The 21756-nt window shown below is 44.0% G+C and overlaps 3 protein-coding genes across 5 annotated transcripts in view; 1 reads left to right on the top strand and 2 right to left on the bottom strand.

Moving 5' to 3' along the window:
* Positions 1-10472, bottom strand: part of LOC118415901 (UDP-galactose translocator-like) — a 53667-nt gene extending 43195 nt beyond the window's left edge. Inside the window, exon 1 of the mRNA XM_035820827.1 lies at positions 10256-10472. Within this exon, the coding sequence (XP_035676720.1) occupies positions 10256-10430 (175 nt within the window). The 5' untranslated portion in view covers positions 10431-10472. The remainder of the gene's footprint in view (positions 1-10255) is intronic.
* On the top strand, positions 5819-13532 carry LOC118415899 (cytochrome P450 2D28-like). Its single transcript, XM_035820826.1, has 7 exons — positions 5819-6063; positions 6986-7175; positions 7346-7884; positions 8159-8323; positions 9291-9407; positions 9820-9961; positions 10457-13532. The coding sequence occupies exons 1-7, from the start codon at positions 5881-5883 to the stop codon at positions 10639-10641; spliced, it is 1521 nt and encodes a 506-aa protein (XP_035676719.1). The 5' UTR covers positions 5819-5880; the 3' UTR covers positions 10642-13532.
* Positions 12251-21756, bottom strand: part of LOC118415898 (leucine-rich repeats and immunoglobulin-like domains protein 3) — a 36795-nt gene continuing 27289 nt past the window's right edge. For 2 of the 3 annotated variants that reach the window (XM_035820825.1, XM_035820823.1), the window contains 11 exons: positions 19352-19495; positions 19123-19203; positions 18265-18566; positions 17948-18084; positions 17646-17826; positions 17132-17413; positions 16655-16930; positions 16124-16453; positions 15615-15773; positions 14971-15339; positions 12251-14632 (listed from right to left, as the gene is read on the bottom strand). In XM_035820825.1, coding sequence (XP_035676718.1) covers positions 14403-14632; positions 14971-15339; positions 15615-15773; positions 16124-16453; positions 16655-16930; positions 17132-17413; positions 17646-17826; positions 17948-18084; positions 18265-18566; positions 19123-19203; positions 19352-19495 — 2491 coding nt within the window. In that variant the 3' untranslated portion in view covers positions 12251-14402. The remainder of the gene's footprint in view (positions 14633-14970; positions 15340-15614; positions 15774-16123; positions 16454-16654; positions 16931-17131; positions 17414-17645; positions 17827-17947; positions 18085-18264; positions 18567-19122; positions 19204-19351; positions 19496-21756) is intronic. The other variant, XM_035820824.1, reaches the window with a different exon arrangement.

The following is a 21756-nucleotide window of genomic DNA, read 5'->3' as shown; positions in this document are numbered from 1 at the left end:
CCGGGGATTTGCTTGGAGATTACAGTGCTAGCGGAGTTTGGGGGTTCGAATCTGCATAGGAGAATGTCACAAGCTAAGAGTCCAGAGTCTGCAGATAGCATTATATGAATAAAACTTGTTTGTTTGAATTTCCATACACGCCCAACACTTGTGAATAGCAAGGCACGATGGATTTTGACGCTTTTGTCACTCTTGGCTCTTTGACACATACTTCTGACATTCTGCGGCTTCTATGCCTCGTGGGCCTTCACCATACTAAGGATACTATATAATTCCATTGACCATGTTGCCACGCCTTCAAAATTCACCTTTGCCAGGTCAGTCAATACTGAATAGGTTTATTTGTCGTTCAGCTGATACCATGTGACAAGCTGGAGACCAAAGTCTGTACTTGTAGCCAGCGCTTTAATTGCCAGTACAGGTATGATGGCTTCACCAAGAGGGATTCAACGCCTCATCTTGAGCACGCTTGTGTCTCTCTGTCTTGGCTACGGAGTCCAAGAAGATGGTCCGACAGTTCAGACGCAGTTTGGCGCTGTTCGAGGCATGTATGTGGACGAAGGCGCCATCTTCCTCGGTCTGCCCTTCGCGGTCCCGCCCGTAGGCGAGCTTCGCTGGAAACCTCCCCAAGCATACAGCAAGTCCTGGGCACCTGCAGTCCGCAACGGTACGGAGCCAGGGCCCGCTTGCCGCCAGCACCTGTGCGGAACAACTTACAACGACGTCCAACACACTTGCAACCGTGATGCAAACAGAACGCAGAGCGAAGACTGTCTGTACCTGAACATTTTCGCGCCTAATGGCGCTCTGAATTCCACCGATAATCCGCTGCCCGTTCTGTTCTGGATTCACGGTGGCAATTACCGTTACGGTACCGGCGCTGCATTGGTTTATGATGGAAGATTTCTGGCCGACAAAACTCAAACTGTCGTCGTTACAATCAACTACAGACTAGGTGTTTTCGGCTTTCTCGTTACCGGTGAGGGGGGAGACGCCGCAAAAGGTAATTATGGGCTGCTAGATCAGGTAGAGGCGTTAAAATGGGTCCAACAGAACATAGGTAGCTTTGGAGGCGACAAAAACAAGGTCACCATATTCGGACAAAGCGCCGGTTCGGATTCAGTGGCGACACACATGATTTCCGACAAGACTACAGACTTGTTCAAACAGGCCATCATGTTGAGCGTGCCGTTCTCAATTCCCCACAAATCTCGCCATGAGGCGCTTCGGCTCGGAAAATTCTTTGCCGAACACCTGAACTGTTCGGGCGGAGACATGGCTTGCCTTCGCTCCAAGGAATCAGATGCTGTACTCGACGCACAAGGCAAAGCTAACGGTGACGTTGTCAACCCGTTAAAGCCAATAGAGGGTTTCATGCAATATGGACCTTCTATAGACTTCGATGTGGTTCCCGCTCCTACGGTGGACAGCTTCGCTAAAGGTAACTTTCAGAAGAAGCCGTTTATAATAGGAACGACATTGGAAGAAAACGTGTTTTACGTCTACCAGGCTTTCAACCAGAACATAACCAGCAAACTCAAACTTGACGAAATCATGTTTGCTTTTGTTCAAGAGAAGGCCATACCGCTTCTAGAGCTGTACAAACCCCCTCCAACGTCCCAGGACTATCGCGTGATCCTGTCTGAGGTAGCGACGGACTGGATTTTCACGTGTCCGACTCGTAAAGTCGCACGAAGTGCCGGGAAGTACCATACAGATGCCTGGCTGTATCTTTTCGATCATGCCTGGTCCTTTAAGCATCTGTGGGACGAGTATAAGTTTTGTAACGGTCACGTGTGTCATGCAGAGGACATTCCGTTTGTGTTTCAAACGCCCCTCATTCCCGAGGCAAACCTAACCTTCACCCCGGAAGAACAACGTATGGCGGACACCATAGCGTTTCACTACGGTAACTTCGCCCACACAGGCGACCCAAACAAACCTGCTCACGGGATCAACTCTACAAACAACAATAAACCAAAGTTCGTCTCCTGGCCGAAGTACGGAACAAACGGACATTTCTACAGACTGAATGTCACAACTCCTGAAAATAACTTGCTGGAGAACTATAAGCATGAGAAGTGTGATGTCTTCGATATCCTCAATGTGTACCAGTAGAAAAGTGCAAAAACGCAACTGAAATAGTAATTTTGTAGTAATTCGTGTGTGTATGTGTGTGCGTGTATGAATACAGGTGGCGCTTCTAAGGGCGGCCACAATGTTACATGGGCTCCTCTCATGGTGCCTGAAAATCCTATTAGTAATCAAAACGACCGTCAAATTGCAAAATGTCCGGCTATTTTGATAATGGGAAAATCGCGAAAGACTAGTCAAGGGGTTAGAATGCTTGGGGCTTATTTGAGTCTGTTTTTTTTTAGAATAAGACCATTAGATATCAAGGGTGACAATGCTTAAAGACATTCAACAAACAGAATAATGGGAAATCATATGTTATTGCCAATTATTCTTTTTTGCCAGCAGGAATGGTTAGAACGAGGGTACGTTTCCGGTCAATTTAACAATAAATATTATTGTAGCATCCTGAATGGCTATCATAAATTACAATTATTCTTGTGAAAGAATTAGACATCGGGCAAAGGTAACTATATCGTTTTATGTTTGCATATGAATAAGTTAGTTGATCACTTAACAATGAGGAAATATAAGCTTCGGCGCCAGATGGAGCCTCTTCATGGACGTCATGTTTGGTATGATCATTAAAATCATCAAATGTTTTCTGCCTTGGTAATCCCATTCTAAGGTATTTTGAAATGATGAATTCCGATTCAGACTTGAGTTAATACAACTTGCCTCCGGTTCGAACTACCGTCAAACGAACCCAAATAAACGATCGCAAAATTGCCAAAAACATCCGTCTGTTCTGGAATGGGAAAACTGTGGAAGGCTCGCAAAGGGGTTTGACTTTTCGAGGCTTCTCTGACTTTATTTAAAACATTTCACAAACAAAAAAGGGATGTCAGGCCATAAAATACGCGTTTCCTTTACAACTTACCAATTAAGTGATCATGAAGTGTGAGGTTTGCGTAGTAAACTGTGGAGGATTTTGTGACCACCGAGGATCTGCTTGGAGATTACAGTGCTAGCGGGGCTGGGGGTTCGAATCTGCGGAGGAGAATGTCACAAGCTAAACGTCCAGAGTCTGCAGATAGTGTTATATAAATAAAGCTTCTTGTTTGTTTGGATTGACATACACTCCCCCCACTGAAGACCAAAGTACGTTTAGTTGGCGCTTTACTTGCCAGTACAGGCATGATGGCTTCACCAAAAGGGCTACAACGCCTAATCCTGAGCACGCTTGTGTCTCTCTGCCTTGGTTACGGAGTCCAAGAAGATGGTCCAACTGTTCAGACGCAGTTTGGCGCTGTTCGAGGCATGTATGTGGACGAAGGAGCCATTTTCTTTGGTCTGCCCTTCGCGGTTCCGCCCGTCGGCGAGCTTCGCTGGAAACCTCCCCAAGCATACAACAAGTCCTGGGCACCTGCAGTCCGCAACGGTACGGAGCCAGGGCCTGCTTGCCGTCAGAACCATTGCGGACCAACTGAAAGCGACGTCCAACACCTTTGCAACCGTGATGCAAACAGAACGCAGAGCGAAGACTGTCTGTACCTGAACATTTTTGCGCCTAATGATGCTCTGAATTCCACTGTTAAGCCGCTGCCTGTGTTGTTTTGCATTCACGGCGGCAATTACCGTTACGGTACCGGATCTGCTTTGGTTTTTGACGGAAGATTTCTGGCCGACAAAACTCAAACTGTCGTCGTTACAATCAACTACAGGCTTGGTGCTTTTGGCTTTCTCGTAACCGGCGAGGGAGAAGACGCCGCGAAAGGCAATTTTGGGTTGCTAGATCAGATAGAGGCGTTAAAATGGGTCCAACAGAACATAGCTAGCTTTGGGGGCGACAAAAACAAGGTCACTATATTCGGACAAAGCTCCGGTTCGGATTCTGTGGCGACACACATGATTTCCGACAAGTCTACGGATTTGTTCCAACAGGCTATCATGTTGAGCGTGCCCTTCTCCATTCCCCACAAGTCTCGCCATGAGGCGCTTCGGCTCGGAAAATTCTTCGCCGAACACCTCAACTGTTCGGCCGGAGACTTGGCCTGCCTTCGTTCCAAGGAATCAGATGCTGTACTCGACGCACAAGACAAGGCAAACGGTGACATTGTCAACCCGTTAAAGCCAATAGAGAGCTTCATGCAATATGGACCATCTATAGACTTCGATGTGGTTCCAGCTCCTACGGTGGACAGCTTCGCGAAAGGTAACTTTCAGAAGAAGCCGTTTATCATAGGGACGACATTGGGAGAAAACGTGTTTTACGTCTACCAGGCTTTCAACCAGAACATAACCAGCAAACTCAAACTTGACGAAATCATGTTTGCCTTTGTTCAAGAGAAGGCCATACCGGTTTTAGAGCTGTACAAACCCCCTCCAACGTCCCCAGACTATCGTGTGATCCTGTCTGAGATGGCGACTGACTGGATCTTCACGTGTCCGACTCGTAAAGTCGCACACAGTGCCGGGAAGTACCATACAGATGCTTGGCTGTATCTTTTCGACCATGCCTGGTCCTTTAAGAATCTGTGGGACGGATATAAGTTTTGTAACGGTCACGTGTGTCATGCGGAGGACATTCCGTTTGTGTTTCAAACGCCCCTCCTTCCCCAGGCAAATCTAACATTTACCCCGGACGAACAACGTATGGCGGACACCATAGCGTATCACTACGGTAACTTCGCCCACACAGGCGACCCAAATAAATCTGCTCACGGGATCAACTCTACAAACAACAATAAAGCAAAGGTCGTCCCCTGGCCGAAGTACGGAACAAGCGGACATTTCTACAGACTGAATGTCACCACTCCTGAAAATAACTTGCTGGAGAACTATAAGCATGAAAAGTGTGATCTCCTCGACATCCTCAACATATACCAGTAGTAAAGTGCAAAAACGTAAATGATAATTTTGTGGTAGTCCGTGTGTGAGAGAGTTTATGAATCCAGGTGGCGCTTCTAAGGGCGGCCACAGTGTTACATGGATTCCACGCATGGTGACTGAAAATTACTGTTAGCAGTTAAAACGACCGTCAAATTGCAAATGTCTTGCTATTTTATAATGGGAAAATCACGAAAGACTCGTTAAGGGGTTAGAATGCTTGAGGATTATTTGACTCATCAAATTACAATTATTCTTGTGAAACAAGACGTCGGACAAAGGTTACTGTATCTTTTTATGTTTGCCTATGAATAAGTCCAGTTTTCATTTCAAAATGCTGTTCATCACTTAACAATGAGGAGATATAACCTTGGGCGCCGGGTGAATCAGTCTTTTCGGAAATGGGAAAATTGTGAAAGGCTCGCAATGGGGGTTTTCTGACTTCGCAATTTTTTCATAGCGACCATTTATATTTAAACATTTAACAAAGAAAACCAGGGGATATCAGGCCATAAAAGACTTGTTTCCTTTACAATTTACTAATAAAGTGATCATCAAATCTGAGGTTTGCGTAGTAAACTGTGGAAGATTTTGTAAAGTACACTGTGGTGTGATGTAACGTTAGTGTCTGGGAAAATACTGTAGGAACCTACCATGGCTATAATCTTTGAAAGGTGGACAATTAGAAAGGCTTTCAATGTTTTGCTTTACTTGGTAGTACGCTGGTAGCGTGTAAAAGTTAATGACCCAATCATGATAAGTAAAACGATTAACACAGTCTTAAGTTGATATAGCGTCAAAAGGGAACAAGAAAAAAAATCCTCGCCAACTTTTCAGAATGATGGACTGTTCTAGATAAGGATATCGGGTGTTGCGTGACATACATACACACCTGGATTGTATAAAGAAGACACAGTCATGTCGATCATGAGCGTTCTGCTATCCGCCGTCAACTGGCCATGGAGCCTCCAGACGTTGCTAATCGGTGTTGTCGTCATCATCACGACGGTGCTGTGGAAGCGGGCTGCAACAGCCGGCTTGCCGCCTGGACCGAGAGGGCTGCCTCTGGTCGGGAACTTGTTCACCATGATCAGGAGTAAGGTAGAATTGAACACTCTGTGACCATTAACTATGTAAACATGCCATAAAAGAAGATTTGAATTACTCTGGCTAACCTAAAGTTACATTGAGTGCGTGTTACTGCCCATAGCAGTGCAAAACAAAAACGTGCTGTCAATTTTCCACTGAAGCAGTTTTGGATTTGATTTTCAGTAATCGGTGTTCAACTGACGGGGTTATGATTTACAGGATGTACTATTTCATGGATAGTTTTGGAAGACAACTTTATCTGACTTGTATTTAGAACAATAGGGCTTGATTTGGCTGGAATGAGAAACTTCTCTAATATACATCCTGGCCTCGTGAGAAAATTCTTCATGATGTGTTGATTCGCCGTCGAGTAAGTGGTGGCGTTAATGGTGTTGTTTTAAGCTGATTGTGGAACCACGAATTCAGCAAAGACGACAAACATCCATCGGATGATATCTAGTCCAGATCTAGCTTGTATTGCGCAATCTCTCGCTACCAGGGCAGATTCGTCAGCCAGGCTGGCCGCTATGAGCGCGACCTAGTCAGGCTAAGTTCATAACAATTAACCCAGCTCCTCGACTTACACTGATTTTTGGCTTCCAAGATAAAGGACTAGTTGTTATTTGTTCGGCTGTTGCTTCTACATCGTCTTGTATACATTAGCCTGGCCTCCGAACCAATCACGGCTGCCGATTCTTTTAGTCCTATCAGGCAAACTATTTGCGAAAAGACTTTTCGGCTATAATAATTTATCATAGCCGAAAAGTCTTTTCGCATTAATAGGTTTGGATACAAGGCTGAAATACGTATATCCTTTGGCAGATTTTTTTTACAGATTCAGCAACGTTCATGCAGGGTTCTCGATTCTGTATTCGCCCGGGTTTGTAGAGACATTTAGTTAGATACATATAACGTTATGTTTCTTGACCACCAGGATAGCCCAGTAGTTTATCAAGAATGGTCTAAGAAGTACGGGGACGTCTTCACCGTGTACGCGTTTCGTCATCCGAGGGTTGTTCTGAACGGCTTTAGTGCCATCCGCGAGGCTCTGGTGACGAACGCCGATGTTTTCTCCAGCCGTCCTCACTTCCCAGTTCCTGGCTCTCCAGATCAGAGTGCAAAAGGTAAGAGTTCAGAACCACAAGGACTGAATATCTGAACCAAAAATGTAACACATAGTGCACACGTTTTTTGGGGAGAGAGAGAGAGAGAGATCTGCTCCTGGTTTATTTTTGAACAGCAATTTTGGCAGAAATATTTTTCATATCAGTCTCTCATTGGTTGTCTTATTCAGGATTGCTCCTGGAGCCGTACACTGCTCGTTTCAAAGAGCACAAGAAGTTCACCATGTCCGCTCTTCGGGACTTCGGCGTCGGCAAGAGGAGCATGGAAGGCAAGATCCTAGAAGAGGCACGGGCACTCAGTGATGTCATCACGAAGAAAGAAAACCAGTCCTTCTGCATCTCTCGGCTGTTGAAGAATACAACTTGCAATGTCATCAGCTCAATCGTATTCGGTTCTCGCTACGAGTACGATGATGTCAAGGGTAAAGAACTTCTACAGATGATCGAACAAACGTTCTCTACCAAGACCCTTGGATTGCTACCGATTGCCTTTCCAGTGGCTCGGGTGATTCCTAGCCTAAAGAAGACATCTGAACGGTATGTAAACAACCAACGCAAGCTGATGCAACACATCCGAGAGGAAATAACACATCACAAGGAGACGTTTGACCCGAATGACATCAGGGACTTCGTGGACGCATTTCTCCTGGAAGCTAAAAAGCGAGAGGGAGACGAGCATTCGACCTTCACCGAAGAGCAACATGTTACGGTAAGTAAGAAAACGAACAAGTAAATTTGGTGACATTTTATGAATGTTTCATACAACGTTAATTCTTTGCTTAAAGACATGTAACCAAGGACATTATGTTTCGCAACCTTCGCTGTAAATTTTTTTTTAGTTATTCTTGTCGTTTTACTCGTTAGCTAGCATGACTACAGTGACAGTGTGAGCTGACAAGTCTTTACATAGACGATGACGCTCCTCTACCAAGTATTGTCTTCCCTAAATTTAACGTTTTGTGTTTTTCTTTTCTTTTCCGAAGCTCGTCCGCCAGGTGTTCTTGGCAGGTACTGACACAACAGCGACCACCTTGCACTGGGCCGTGCTGTTCATGATTCTCCATCCGGACATCCAGCAGAAAGTACAGCAGGAGATAGACAGCGTGCTGGGACCCAACCAGGACCCCTCCATGGAACATCGCAGCAAGGTAAAGTACTGTCACATTTGCCGCATGAGTTATGGCCACGACTACCATGAACCTACAACTCCATATGGTAAATGTGATGGTCATGGTCGTCATACGATTGATACTACCTCTGTCACATTTGGCGAAAATCGATCGGACGACGATTCTGTGGCAATCGCCCGAGCCTCGCTTATGATAATGATTTTATTGCACAACAATTGTACAATAGTACAAAGTATGGCTTATATGTGACAAGGACGGTTTTCAGGTGAAAATTACGCGCAACCCTCTGTCGATCTTAAATATGACCGATCTTCCATCGATACGCTCAGAGATCGTGGATAATGTGAAAGGGGTTTAACGGCGACATTCTTGGGAAAGTTGTGGGAATGTCCTGCGACTTCAGTTTGTTGCAGGTACTAGTCGATGGTCGGCTTTGCCATTTATATAGGATAAAATCTTTTGTTTTGACTAATAAAGTACAACAAATGTATAAGTACTCCTTCTATCGTGATTGATTAACTTCGCCAAGAAGGTTATATTTTCGGTTGCGGAAAGGAAGGTCGAGTTCGAAAAAGGTTGGCGTAGCACTTTCCATCGGCACTGCAGCAGGCCGAGTGTGTGCGTGCGTTTGTTGGCGGACAGCATAACTTGAGACAATCACATTACGGATAGTTTTGCATGATATTTGGTGGATAGGTGGGGGTTGGAAAAAAGAAGGTCAAGTTCGATAATGGGCCTCCTAGCTGCGAGTTACGGTAGTGCAGCCGAGGTTCAAAGTTGGAGGTAAAATGTTCCTCAAGTGCCAGGTTCATGATTTCTGAGAAGTGGATACGTCTTTGGGCAGGGAGTACGTCGTGCAAGTTTGGGCCCCCAAGCGGCTTTTTTAAACTGCAGGGGCAGATTTTCTGTAAGGCTTTGAAAGGACATAACTCACCGGCCGGTCTGTTCACTCCTAGTTTTGCAATATTTCCTTTTTCCGTCACAGATGCCCTACACGGAGGCCACTTTGAGTGAAATAAGCAGGATGGCAGCAACCGCTCCAATGACAGCTTTGCACTTTACCACCAGTGATATAGTCTTCAGGGGTTATCACATTCCTAAGGTAGGACAGAATGTAGCACTAGGTAGTTAACGTTTGTCTCATTTATGTGTTTATTCCAAGGTCTAGTAGGTCTAGGCCTATTTAGCGAATTGCATTGCTGCCAAAATCTCACCTATAGCGTAGCAGAAGCGAACATGGGAGCGAACTGCTACCCGCACGGTACCCAGGCTAAAATACAAAGGAGTTAACTTTCAACCAAGTACAAATTACAGAGTACGTCCTTCAAAGGCACAGACATCTTTGAAGAAGTCTCGTCTCGTGTTCTCTCACGAGATCGAGACTAGGCCATTGTCCGCGACCAAGATGTGCTGTCAGACATTAAAAAATTGAGTACTCTAACTTTAAAACAGTCACTGTTGGAAGGAAATTGATAGTAACCAATCACAGACATCTTATATTGAATTTCTCTCAGTCTACACGAGTAGAGGTGAACATCTGGTCGGTGCTGCGCGACCCACAGCTCTGGCCCGAGCCGAACAAGTTTGACCCAGCCCGCTTTCTTGACGACAGTGGGAACTTCGTTAGGAGGGAGGATCTGATCATGTTTTCTATGGGTGAGACTGGAACCATTATAGAGCATTTCATCTGACGTCATCTGACGTCATCTGCGCCATGTTGGATCACAGCGTACATCTGTAAACCACATGAAGATGCTACTGCTTAATTCAATTACCCGCCAACATGGCCGTCGTCGGAGGATTCAAATTATAAGTAACGTTAGTACGACATCAATGAAAAGCTTGTATAGGGTGTTTGAATTCACGTCAATATGGGCATATATTGTTCACCAACTGTAAACTGGAAGTTGTCCGCTGAATTTAAATTGAATTGTAAATTATGCTGATTACCTGGTATGCGCATTCCAGCAGATAGGCAGATGATAACAGTCACGTCACGAGAGTTCAAATTTCTTGATGACTTGCTCTGCTTTCCAAACGTCCGAGGATGCAGGATGAAATCTGGGTAAGGTAGTTGGTAATGACTAGTAACGTCTGCTTGGAATGTTCTTCGCACATACTCCATGTGAAAGTACAACGGATGTTTTTCAGGTCGTCGCCTCTGTCCTGGTGAACGGCTGGCCAAGGTGGAGCTGTTCCTGATCTTCACCTCCCTGCTGCAGCGCTTCACCTTTAAACCGCCAGAGGGCAGTGCCGTGCCGTCTGCCGAGGGAGTCTTCGGATTTGTACATTCCCCGGTACCATTTCAGCTGGTCGCTGAACCAAGGAAGAAATAATAAAACCCGCAAGTCTGTTTAGGAGTTATCATACCATAAGTTTGGATGTAAATGTCATTTCAGAGGGTGATAGGTATGCTTATTACGCCGGTATCACTGACAGTGCAGTACGAGCGGTAGCGGCAGCGATGATGTTACAGTGACGCATGGTAGGCAAAAACCAGGTGTTTTGCAAAATATTTATTTACATAGTTAGCACTAATTTGATCTGCTAATCTAAATATCAATTTTTAATCCAATTGTTGTAGACACCAGCCGTCGAATACCCCGGATATAATATGAACAACAACAGCGATCGCTCGTATACTAGAAATACAAATGTTTATTTATCAGATGTACATAGCACGTAACTACCATAATCAATAATCATACCAAAGATGTCCCACACTTCAATCATCAATATTCACTAAAGCAGTCGCGTTGGTAGGATATGTTTAACGGGTCCTATTTAGCCATTCTAAGCTTTCGTCAGAGATTAGTACGTTTGGAATATTTTAGGTACATTCTTTTGTCAGTTAAGGTAAGGGTACTGTTTGACTTAAGAAACGTGCTATCTTTCTGTCTACCTTTGTAATTGACATTACATATATGTTGCATAAACCGCATTACAATAACGAAGTGTTTAAGTCTTATTTGCTTATTTAGAAGGCCAAACGTTTCTTGTAACGCTAGTTCACCTTTATCCACGGCATAACCTATTTCCGTTGTTTTAGAAATAGGGTATTTAAAGATATCATTTCTCTCGCCTTACAAAAATTAATGTTATCTACATGATCTGCACGTAATCTGTATAATCTACAAGTATTAATGGTGACTGCCTAGCGATGTAAGTTATTTTGCCCCTGATATATGTGGGTTTATTTGGGTATTAATTACAGTCGTTTAATAAAGGGTGTAACCAAAGAATATAACCTTATTCACGAAGGCAACAAGGAATACGTTTTATGTAAATAATGAGAAAAAAGATTGAGAAGAAAATGAATGTACGGTGTGAAGACTCTTAACAGTTGCCCTTTGTTAACTTCAACCATAGAATTACTTAAGTGCTTTCCATCACACAAAGTTTCTACTGTGAAGAAAGACACTGAAAAATGTCTGCGCATAGTGTAGTAAGCCAACTTGCACTTTGTGCATGGAAGGATCTGCTGCAATACCAAGCAGTGTTGTAAGATGGCGCTGTAAGACTGTAAGTACTAGCATCTACATATGTAACGTTAGGGATGGAATTTAGCTGCGACTTTCTCACGTGTTGCACACACTGCATGAAGATTTGTGTGAGTGAGTGTGACTTCAATATCAATTCAATGGGAAGCATATGCTTCAGTCTAGACCTCAGTATCTTTATTTCTTTCAGACATTTACACTTGTAGATACAATCTATATTTCACTTGGATTTCCCCAGTTACCATTTTGCTGGTGACCAGTTACTTCTACATACTAACAGCTAACTTTTACCATATTTTTCTGACATCCGAACCAGATACATTATCGTCAGGCAATTTACTTAATCATCCTGGTATCCTTGGCATGCATGTTGTTCTACATTACAATTACCCAACATTCATCCATACACTAACATTCATCCAAACAAATCACACAACAAATAGCATTTCAACATGAGGACCATTTTTAATACTTCTTGAGATGCTATACAAATAAATTTTGAATGTCCTTTCGTAGACATCACACATGTTAAAGATGTATACAATAAATATGACATTAGGGTTTGCTTGTCTTGTTAATGAACAGTGACAATGGATACATGTATGTACACAACGTGTGTGGATAGGCCTGCCTATAAAAATAACTCTCACATTCCCCGGCTGGGACTGTCAGGGCACAACATACCACAATCCTTTCTTCTCATACTTTTTTTTTAATAATATTAAATATTAATAATCTCTATCAACCCTGTTATCGGCATTCTACACAAGCGTACTAGCACCAGTACAGCAGGAGGTATTGTCGTGCCCTGTGAGTCCCGTCCGGGCCGTTAGTTGACCCGCTGTATGGTGACACCGTACCCGCCTGGCCCTGAGTCTGCCACGCACGTGGCAAGAGGCACTGGCTTTGCGAGTACCGAGGAAAAATGGATGGGAGAGGGATATGACTACATGATGCACACGACTACCACAAATACTGTGAGGGTGGTGAAATGGGCTGCCGTCCCTCGAAGCACTCCGTGATGGCCCTGGTCTTGTGACAACAGTTTTCGTTGTCACGTTTTGCTATGGATTCTTTTGCTCAGTTGCATCTGCTTGCTACAAGGCATTAGCAATGTTTTTTGTTGCTACACAGAAAAGGGCTTTGCTATTTATTGGGAAAGTGCAATGGAAGAACGGCCATCTTGGAGCACTCTTCACAAATTTTCCATCCAACAATGTTACACAACCTTACCACACTGCCAGGTATGTTACCCAAGTCCCACAGCCCTCTGCCTTAAACAGCTGAGGTAGTTGGGAACAGAGGACATCAGGAAATAAGGTAACATCTTGTCTACAATCAGAAATAAGTATTGTTTCAATATCACCATGATTTCATAAGAATGTTCATCCAACATTGGTCTAACTGATTGTTTTAGCGTGTGGTACGGTTGGTTAACAACAACACACCTCGTTACTACATATGTTACACCCAGCATGCATCATCATCATCCTATGTAAATAAGAAGCCGCAGCTTTCCTTAAAATTCCAGCTGAGGAGGCAGAGATTGGTACAGAAACAGGCTGATCTGAAAGACCACCGCATCTACCAATAGTAACATACAAGCATCACTTGGTGAGATTTCAATTACATCATCGTTCAACTACCGTTTTAGAGAATTTCACTTACATTTGCTAAATACTGAGTACTTTGAATTATCACTACATGTCCTTTTAACTAGCTGCTACCAAAAAAATTTGTTTTACATTGAAAACATGGTTTTCCTATCAGCTTGGATTTTTCTTTCTCCTCGCAGTGGGCAAATTGAATTTGACCCTGCGTTCTCTCTGACCCTGCAAAAATCCGACATTGATTCATCATTGTTTAGCATTCCATCTCTCATTTCTGGCACACTATTTCAAGAAATTATTTCTTTAAACAGGATAAAACAAAGTACAGTTACTGCATTGTAAAAATCAGTGTTAAAGCCTTTAAAGGCACGAAGGCACCATTGTTGCGTCCCTCGTGAAACAAATTTGTAACACATTTGTGGGATTTGCTGCTTCGGACCTTCCATTGTTGCTCTTTTGATTTTTGTTTTGCTCTGCCAAGACTCCATAAAGCACTGTTTCCGCAACATTTGTAGAGAAGAAAATAAGGCAACCAGAACACAAATAGTTTGCTATAGCTTCTAGCGTATCACTACATCCAGATTTGTCTGCGAGCTCTTGGCAGTGGCAGAAGCCAGCCTCTTCTACATGTACAACATAAAATAGTAGCCAGGGCTAAAAACGGGAAATAAAAATCTCTTGACGTCACATATACACAGTGGAGTACCTCCTAGGGAGGCAAAAAGCTTATCCACAAAGTAAAAGCTTTTTTCTCTCTGACATCACTAAAATATATTCCACAAAAAATGACAACACATCCCAGTTCTGCAACAACGGATAACGCCACCTTGGGAGCAAGTTACCCGTCTTTTCATAAAATAGATTAGCACGTATCAATATACATATATTACATTACAAACAACATAAAAGGAAATTTTCATACAAGTTACAAGCAGGGGGGAGTTTTACAGGGAAATCATTATTACATTACAATAAGTTATGTACACTTTACAACGTCACATCTCGGCCTATTCTGTGGTTATTCATTGTGAGAATGAGACTTTTACTGCTTGGGAAGGCTTCTGTTGGGTTGTTGTATTGTGACTGTGATGAGCTGCTGTGCTGCTGGTAGGGATATCTATATACAGGAGAGTGGTGGGAGGGCGCAACTGCAGCGATGGGGGACGACCTCGATCTCGTGAGGGGCGAGGGTGGAGGGTTGAATTCTGACTGGACGTCTGAAACACAAGAAATGCAACAATATTTAATTACAAAATTCTGTAATTTATAACAATCAGTTGTGCACATGACAAAAACCATGGTCTTTTAGAGACGTTTTTACTGACTTACCACAGGTTGGTTTACTGTCTCTTAGCGTTAAACTTACTATATTTCTTAGGTTTCTTCCATTAGTGCAACAATTTTACCCGTATTTGAAACATGAAAAAACAACAGCAATTTAACTATGTATGCTTCACATATGCTAGACCTTAGGTCTACAAAACCGTATATATAGATACATATTAACCAGTCATTTTATCTTATTACAATCTTAGTGAACATGTGGAGTTCTCACCTTTAGGAAACCTTGGCAAGCCTTGTGAACTATTACTTGACAACGATGAACTATATGTTTGTGCCTCGCTCTCCACGTCCATGTCATCGCTGCCCGGCGGCTCTGCCCGGTGGTACAGGTCCGGCACCAGGCGGTCTCTGGACCGGTGGTGGTGCCGTCTCCTCTCCTCGGGAGAGGACGACGACCCTGACGACCCTGAGGGGTGGTGGTAGCGCTCCACGCTCTTCTCCAGCTGGGGCGCGTTCTCGTCCCCGTTCGGAGAGTGGATGGGGCGGAACGTCCGCAGCGGACTATGCGTCGTGTTCTGATTGACGTCCCCTTGACTGTTCGCCACGTCTTCAGGCAGGGGGATAGAAGTAATACTGTTACCTGCAGAGGGGGAAAAACATTTTTCTCCTATCAGTTTCCATTCTTTTCACCATAAGCTATAAAGGGAAGTGTGGTTTGCATTTTGCGTTCTGATGTTAGTCTTAAACCGGAGGCAGCGAGAATCAGATCCAGCAATTCTAACCCTGATGATGGTGTTTGACAGACACCGAAACAGTAGTGGTACGTACTATGAGTTTTGCAAATTACCATATCACCATTTTCTCTTGAAATTACAGGTTTTGACAAGAGAATCAAACTTTGACAAGACTACTAACCTGAGTGCTCTGCAAGAGCTTGCTCATGTTGGGTTAAAGGTGACAACTGTGTTTCCGGCGCATCGCTCGGGAAAATGGCCGCCGAGCGCAGCCTTGGTGGGTATCTGCTACAGGGGACCTCTACGGAGACAGCTTCGTTTCCACCATCTACTCTTCGCCCTGGTAGGAGAAATCAGCAGAAAATATAAATCCTTCCTTCCATCAAGATTAAGTTGTCTGGAGGATTTTTCCTCTAAAATTACTCCTGTAGGCATATTTCAAACATTCTACTCTCTAGTTACAATTACTTGTCGGCACAAATGTGCTGGTAAAGACATAGGTCATCGCTTAAGTCTTCAAACAATAAGGGGTGAAGGTGACGGAAGAGGAAGCACAAGATCTCAAGATATACAAACAACTGCCGCTCACAATATTCACCCTGGCTGGAATACCACAACAAGTCCTGACAAATTAAGACTATAATCCCATCTGAAAACAAACAGAGCATGTCAACAGAGGACAGGCCTTACCTAAACTGTTTGTAGCACTAGGGTGTTGCAGGCGCTGGGGGCCCGGATGGGGAGGTTGGTGGCCGTGCTGTGCTGCCGGGTCCTGACCGCCCCCATCCACGCCCTCCTGGGAGAGTCTGAAGTTGGATCCGGGCATGTCCGGTGGGAGGTTTGTCTCGTCGGTGTTGGTCTGGCTGTACTCCTCCTTGTTGCCGCGTGTCCGGTAGATGATGATGACCCAGACCAGCGACGTGCCCACCACGCAGCACACTACAGAGATGATGATGATGCCGGTCGTCGTGCTCTCCTGGGCCACACCCTCGCTCGCCAGGACTTGGGTCGGGTTAACACCTTGCATTAGAAACACTCGGAACTCAGCATGCAACAGGCCACACAAAATCTTTGCAATGACAACCATGACTTTGAATCAATACTTAATTCAATTGATGAATTATGTATACAGAAGCCATTACAATCAATTTCAAAGATGGAAGTTAAGCAAAAACAGAGAGCTTTGATCTTCAAAATAGAACTGTTAAAATAGATCCTCACCTGGTACAACAGTTAAGCTTGCAGACTCCCGCTTAGTACCAACAGTGTTGGACATCTCGCATTCGTACCGCCCTGCATCTCCGGGTTCCGTGTGCATGATGATCAGCAGTTGGTTGCTGGCCGTCAGGAAGTGGCGGTTCGTCTTCGGCACCTCGTCTCCGTCCTTCTTCCAGCTGACCGAGGGCTGCGGGCTGCCCGCCGCCAGGCACTCCAGCACTGTGGTCTCTCCCTCCATGGTCTCTGTGTCTTCCAGTGGTCTCACAAAGGTGGGTGTTTCTGTCAGGGTAGGATGGAAAATGTTAGAGAAAATATTGTCAGTCCCCCTCCGATTTCAAAACCCAACTCAGAATGCATTGTGATATCCTTTTACTTTCTAAAATATCTTTCTGAAGTCTTAAAATGTTACTTACAAGACATCACATGCAAGATAATCCCTCAAGAACAAACCACAAGAAAAGAAAGATTCCATGTAGATACCTAGCACAGTAAGAGTAGCATTGGCCGTGATTGTCCCAGCATCGTTGGTGGCAGTACAGGTGTAGACACCCATGTCCGACGTCTTGACCTTCACGATGAAGAAGAAGTCGTCTTCTGGCATCATGTGCATCCTCCGCTCCCGCGCCGCCGGGAAGTCCGTGCCTCCGTCCTTCTGCCAGGCTATCTGCGGCGCAGGCTGGCCAATCGCTGCACACTGCAGTTTTGCGGTGCCGTCGGCTCGGGCCGTGAAGTCCTGCGGTGGGTTGGTGAACTTGGGGAACACTGGAACAGAAAGCAACAAACATTGTCACTTTGGTGATGAAATTTCCCCATTATAACAAAAACAACACATATAGTAACATAACTTTAGATAAGATTAGTCAACAATTCAGCTTAGTAGAATTTTTTTTCTTTTCTACAGCCTGGAACACAAATTTTCATTTCCGTTTTCATGCAATATCACTTCATAGTTTATCCCTTATTGAAAAGTAGCAGGGAAAGACAAGAAACTCACCATGCACAGTCAGCTTGGCCTTGTTGGAGTACAAGGGGCCAAAGTGGTTGGAAATGACGCACTGGTATCTGCCTTCTGTGGAGTCATCGACGTTCCACAGCTTCAGGATGGAAGTGTACTCCATGACAATGTTACCATCTGACATTGTCGCATAGTTTTCAATGTCTGCATTGTCAATAACCTGTCGAGAAGGATAAGAAAAAAAGAAACATTGAGTATTTTCCTATCATGTATTGTCAAGTCATTGTATAACGATCTATGTAAACAACGCTTTATCCTGAGCTATGTTAAAAAATACCAACCTTGTTGTCGTGCTTCCAGGCGAAGTGCATAGGAGAAGCTGCGATACTCGTGACAGCGCACAGTAACGTGACATTGTCTCCCCGCAGAGCTGTGGTCGTCTTTGGGTGGGTGGTGATGGTGGGTTTGGGCTGATCATCTGAGCGAAATGAAATAGTGCATGGTTATAACAAACTCTTTTTCCTACAAGATACAATTCATGAAGACATCATTGCCTGCTTTTTTCTTCTTTTAAAATTGGATCAATCACAATATGAATTGTTTCAGAATTTCCTGTAAATTTCAAAGAAAGATCACAACGACTGCTACAGGTACGTACCACAGGTAAAGTCTTTGACTTGCAGGATGTTGATCCCCCTTAGCTCCTCTGGATGCGAGCACTTGGCGTCCACCGTGTTCCCGAACCCGCTCTCCTTCAGGAAGCGAGGCAGCCACTTGAGCTGGCAGTCGCAGATGAGGTTACTGGAGTTCATGCGCAGCTCCTCCAGCAGCTTGAGGCCGGCGAAGGCGTCCGGCTGGATGGAGGAGATGTCGTTATCGGTCAGGTCCAGCTTACGCAGCCCGTCCAGCCCGCTGAAGGCCCGCTTCGCTATGGACTTGATGTGGTTCCGGTCCAGGTTGCTGCAGGGAGGGAATCGTGTGTCATTCTTTTGATAACCAAGCTAGTATCATTATCTATTGATTTTCAACAACACTCAAGTTCAACTGCTTCAAGCCTGATTTTGTACATGGTCTTGATGTGGTTCTGGTCTAGGTTGCTGTAGGGAGCGAGTCGTGTGATAACCAAGCTAGTATCATTATCTATCAGTCTATCAACAATGGAGAAAGTACGCTCGCCGAGTTGACCAATGCAACAGTGTTGCGGGAGGATCTAAGGTCTAAGATAAGGTCCATCAAAAATACTCTAGTTCAACAGCTTCATACATGCATTTATACATGGACTTGATGTGGTTCCGGTCCAGGTTTCTGTACGGAGGGAATCATGTATCATTCTTTTGATAATCAAGCCAATATCATCATCGTCTATCAGTCTATCAACATTACCCAAGTTCAACTGCTTCATGCATGAATCTACACATGGTTTTGACTTGAATACTAGTAAAACATTTACCAATTTCCTTCTATCATTTCATGAGATTGTTGAGCTTAATGACAAGGAAGAAATGAAAATACTTACAGCTTGTTAAGAGCACGTAGTCCAGAGAAGGCCCCATTCATGTCTTCGATTGCCCAGGAGATTTCATTGGACTTCAGTTCTCTGTGGTGGGAAAAAAAAGACATAAGTAATTTGCCTAACTCATACAGTACATTTCTACCTAACTCAGCAGGTATATAGTCGTCAGTTCTACAGAAAAGTCTCATCCAACAATTGATTCCGACTAGTTTTCACATAAACAGGCACTTACAGGGTCTGTAGAGAGGACAGCCCATGGAAGGCCCCCTCAGCGATGTCACAGATCTTGTTGTTGCTCAGGTCGAGGAGTTGCAGCTTGGAGAGACGCGAGAAGGCGCCGTTTTCGATCGCTATCAACTGGTTGTGGGACAGGTCCCTGCCAAGGAAAACAAGGTCTTGGTTACACGCCGGAAAGCAAAACAAAGCACAACACTTACTTTATTATATCAACCTGCAAGGTTAGCAAAGGGGAGGGGGTGCCGTCACCACTCGACTTAAATCTCTGCCTCACTTGTCATGTCCACTGTGGAAAGTTGGCAAACTTACAACCCACTTCTGACAGAGAACTGTACATCAAGGACAACTTTCCAGATTCTCACAACACCACCCTAGACTTTAAAAACACTGTTCCATTAATGCATGGCTCTCCATACTACATGATTGGCCAGTTAACATTGCTTGCTCAAAATCAGACAAGCATCAACTGACATGGTATCTCTGTTCTATTTTGGTTGTCATTTTTACCTGAACAATGCACAAGTCATTAATAATACAGCAATGTAAGCTTTCTGGTATCTAATGGATGCTTAAACATAAAGCGAAATGAAATCTGTGTTGACCATATAAAAGGTCATAAAACTCAGACAATAAATTTCCACTTAATACCACGTAAACCTGTCCACATAAAAATGACGCAAAATGGCAGGTACTCCATAAAATAGCTCCTGTGATTTTACCAGTTGTTACTATTTAGCTCAAGGAATGATTTGCCAAAATTTGTTGGCAACAAGGCTTAGGATTTCTATCAGTACCATACATTACCAGTGCACAAATCATTCTTCTCTGAACAAATAACAGGACGGTTTTCTCACTAAACCAGCGAGGGGGCCTGAATCTGTCAGAAAGATTTCAAATGAACGTATTTCAAACCCTGCGGGCATCGATTGTCCAATTTCCCCTTTAGCTTTACCCTGGACCCCCCTAGAAACCAGCTCAACCCCTGTACATGGGAATGCTGCAGCTGGAAATGCATTTTGCATGGTCCCTAGTAACTTGGCAACAGGTTAGGAGATCTGGGAGGGAGGGAAGTTGGTGGGGAGGGAGGATGGACAGACAAAAACAGGGTTCAGTTTGGGTCACCCCGGGACAAAGGGGTAAAACGTTGATGGATGAGGTGGGAAAATGATCAGGAACAAGTCGTGGACACAACATAATACTGGGGGAACTCTTAATAGCCTCACATACTGGGAAATATGAATAGGGTTCCAGCCCACTGCAAAGGGATTCTCTGTGTCCCAAGAGATGGCCTTTGTTTATAGGGGTTATGGGTCAAACTTGAGGTGAATACAACACCATACACATCTGTCACCCCCCATGATGAGTGTGGAGAGCCCACCTAGGGATATGTAGGAGATTTAGTATGGAACAAACCACTTGTAAGTTATAGGGAGGTTGCTAACGAAGATTTTGATTTGGAATATCCAGAGCAATTTGAAATAAGACATTTCTGGAATAAGCAGTACACATTTTCATATACAAACATACGTGGAGTGTGTGGGGGTACCATCAAAGGACTCCTTCATTTTCACAAGAAAGCACCGGCATCACAAAAAGGGAAAGCTACCTTTTCAAATGATAATATGCCAAGAAATGCATGCAAATTGAAGGAGACAAGCTCCTTTTCACCAAAGCCTGACCAATTGTCACTCTCACTTGGTCCGTTATGCTGAAGTCACAGAATGCTTTCAGACACAAAGGGCTTCTGAAGAATGAGTCTACACCTACACCAGGGTGCCCGATTGTTCTTTTTGTTTTCCTCCTGACAGGGAGATTTCCTCTCAATTAATATAACGATTCCGGCTGATGTTATGCAAATGAGGATTGAGTTGGGTGACAAAAACTAATGTGTTGTATTGTCTCTGCAAAGTAACCATGGGGAGAGAAAGGCCACAGCTAAGGAGGACAATGCCCCCAAGCTTGAACAGATTCGGAGCCAGCGACTGCAAATCAACTTCTGTTGCTCAGGCCACACCAATTTAATTTCTTGGTTCACGGATTCGCTCGCTCCTATTTTTTGGAAAAAAAAATAAAAATAAAAATTACCATTCAGCAAATTTTCACAATTACTGAAACCATTCACCAACTTTCTGGTGTAGCAAATTGGCCTTTATATTATAAGCTCCTTAAAGTGTGGGTACAGGTGCTGTTACTGTACAATAATAGTGTTTTTGTACTTTTTTCAAGCTGAAAACTTTTTTTCTTCATGTTTTGGATTAGCCGTTACCTTTACCCCAACCATTTTACAATTTTTATTTTTATTTTTATTTCGCCCTTTCGCTCCATATTTTTTATGAAAAAATCCGTGAACCAAGAAATTAAATTGGTGTGGCCTCATCTCGCAAAATATCAGACTACTGA

This window comes from Branchiostoma floridae, chromosome 5, assembly GCF_000003815.2.
Source record: "Branchiostoma floridae strain S238N-H82 chromosome 5, Bfl_VNyyK, whole genome shotgun sequence".
Lineage (NCBI taxonomy): Eukaryota > Metazoa > Chordata > Leptocardii > Amphioxiformes > Branchiostomatidae > Branchiostoma > Branchiostoma floridae.
The sequence above is the reverse complement of the archived record's forward strand: the minus strand, read 5'-3'. Positions and strand labels throughout refer to the sequence as shown.

Bases quoted from the DNA above. Each gene is read 5' to 3' on its own strand.
- LOC118415899 (XM_035820826.1), top strand. From the start codon at position 5,881: ATGTCGATCATGAGCGTTCTGCTATCCGCCGTCAACTGGCCATGGAGC. The intron at 8,324-9,290 runs GTAAAGTACTGT...TTTCCGTCACAG, and splicing joins CCATGGAACATCGCAGCAAG to ATGCCCTACACGGAGGCCAC. The intron at 9,408-9,819 runs GTAGGACAGAAT...AATTTCTCTCAG, and splicing joins GGGGTTATCACATTCCTAAG to TCTACACGAGTAGAGGTGAA.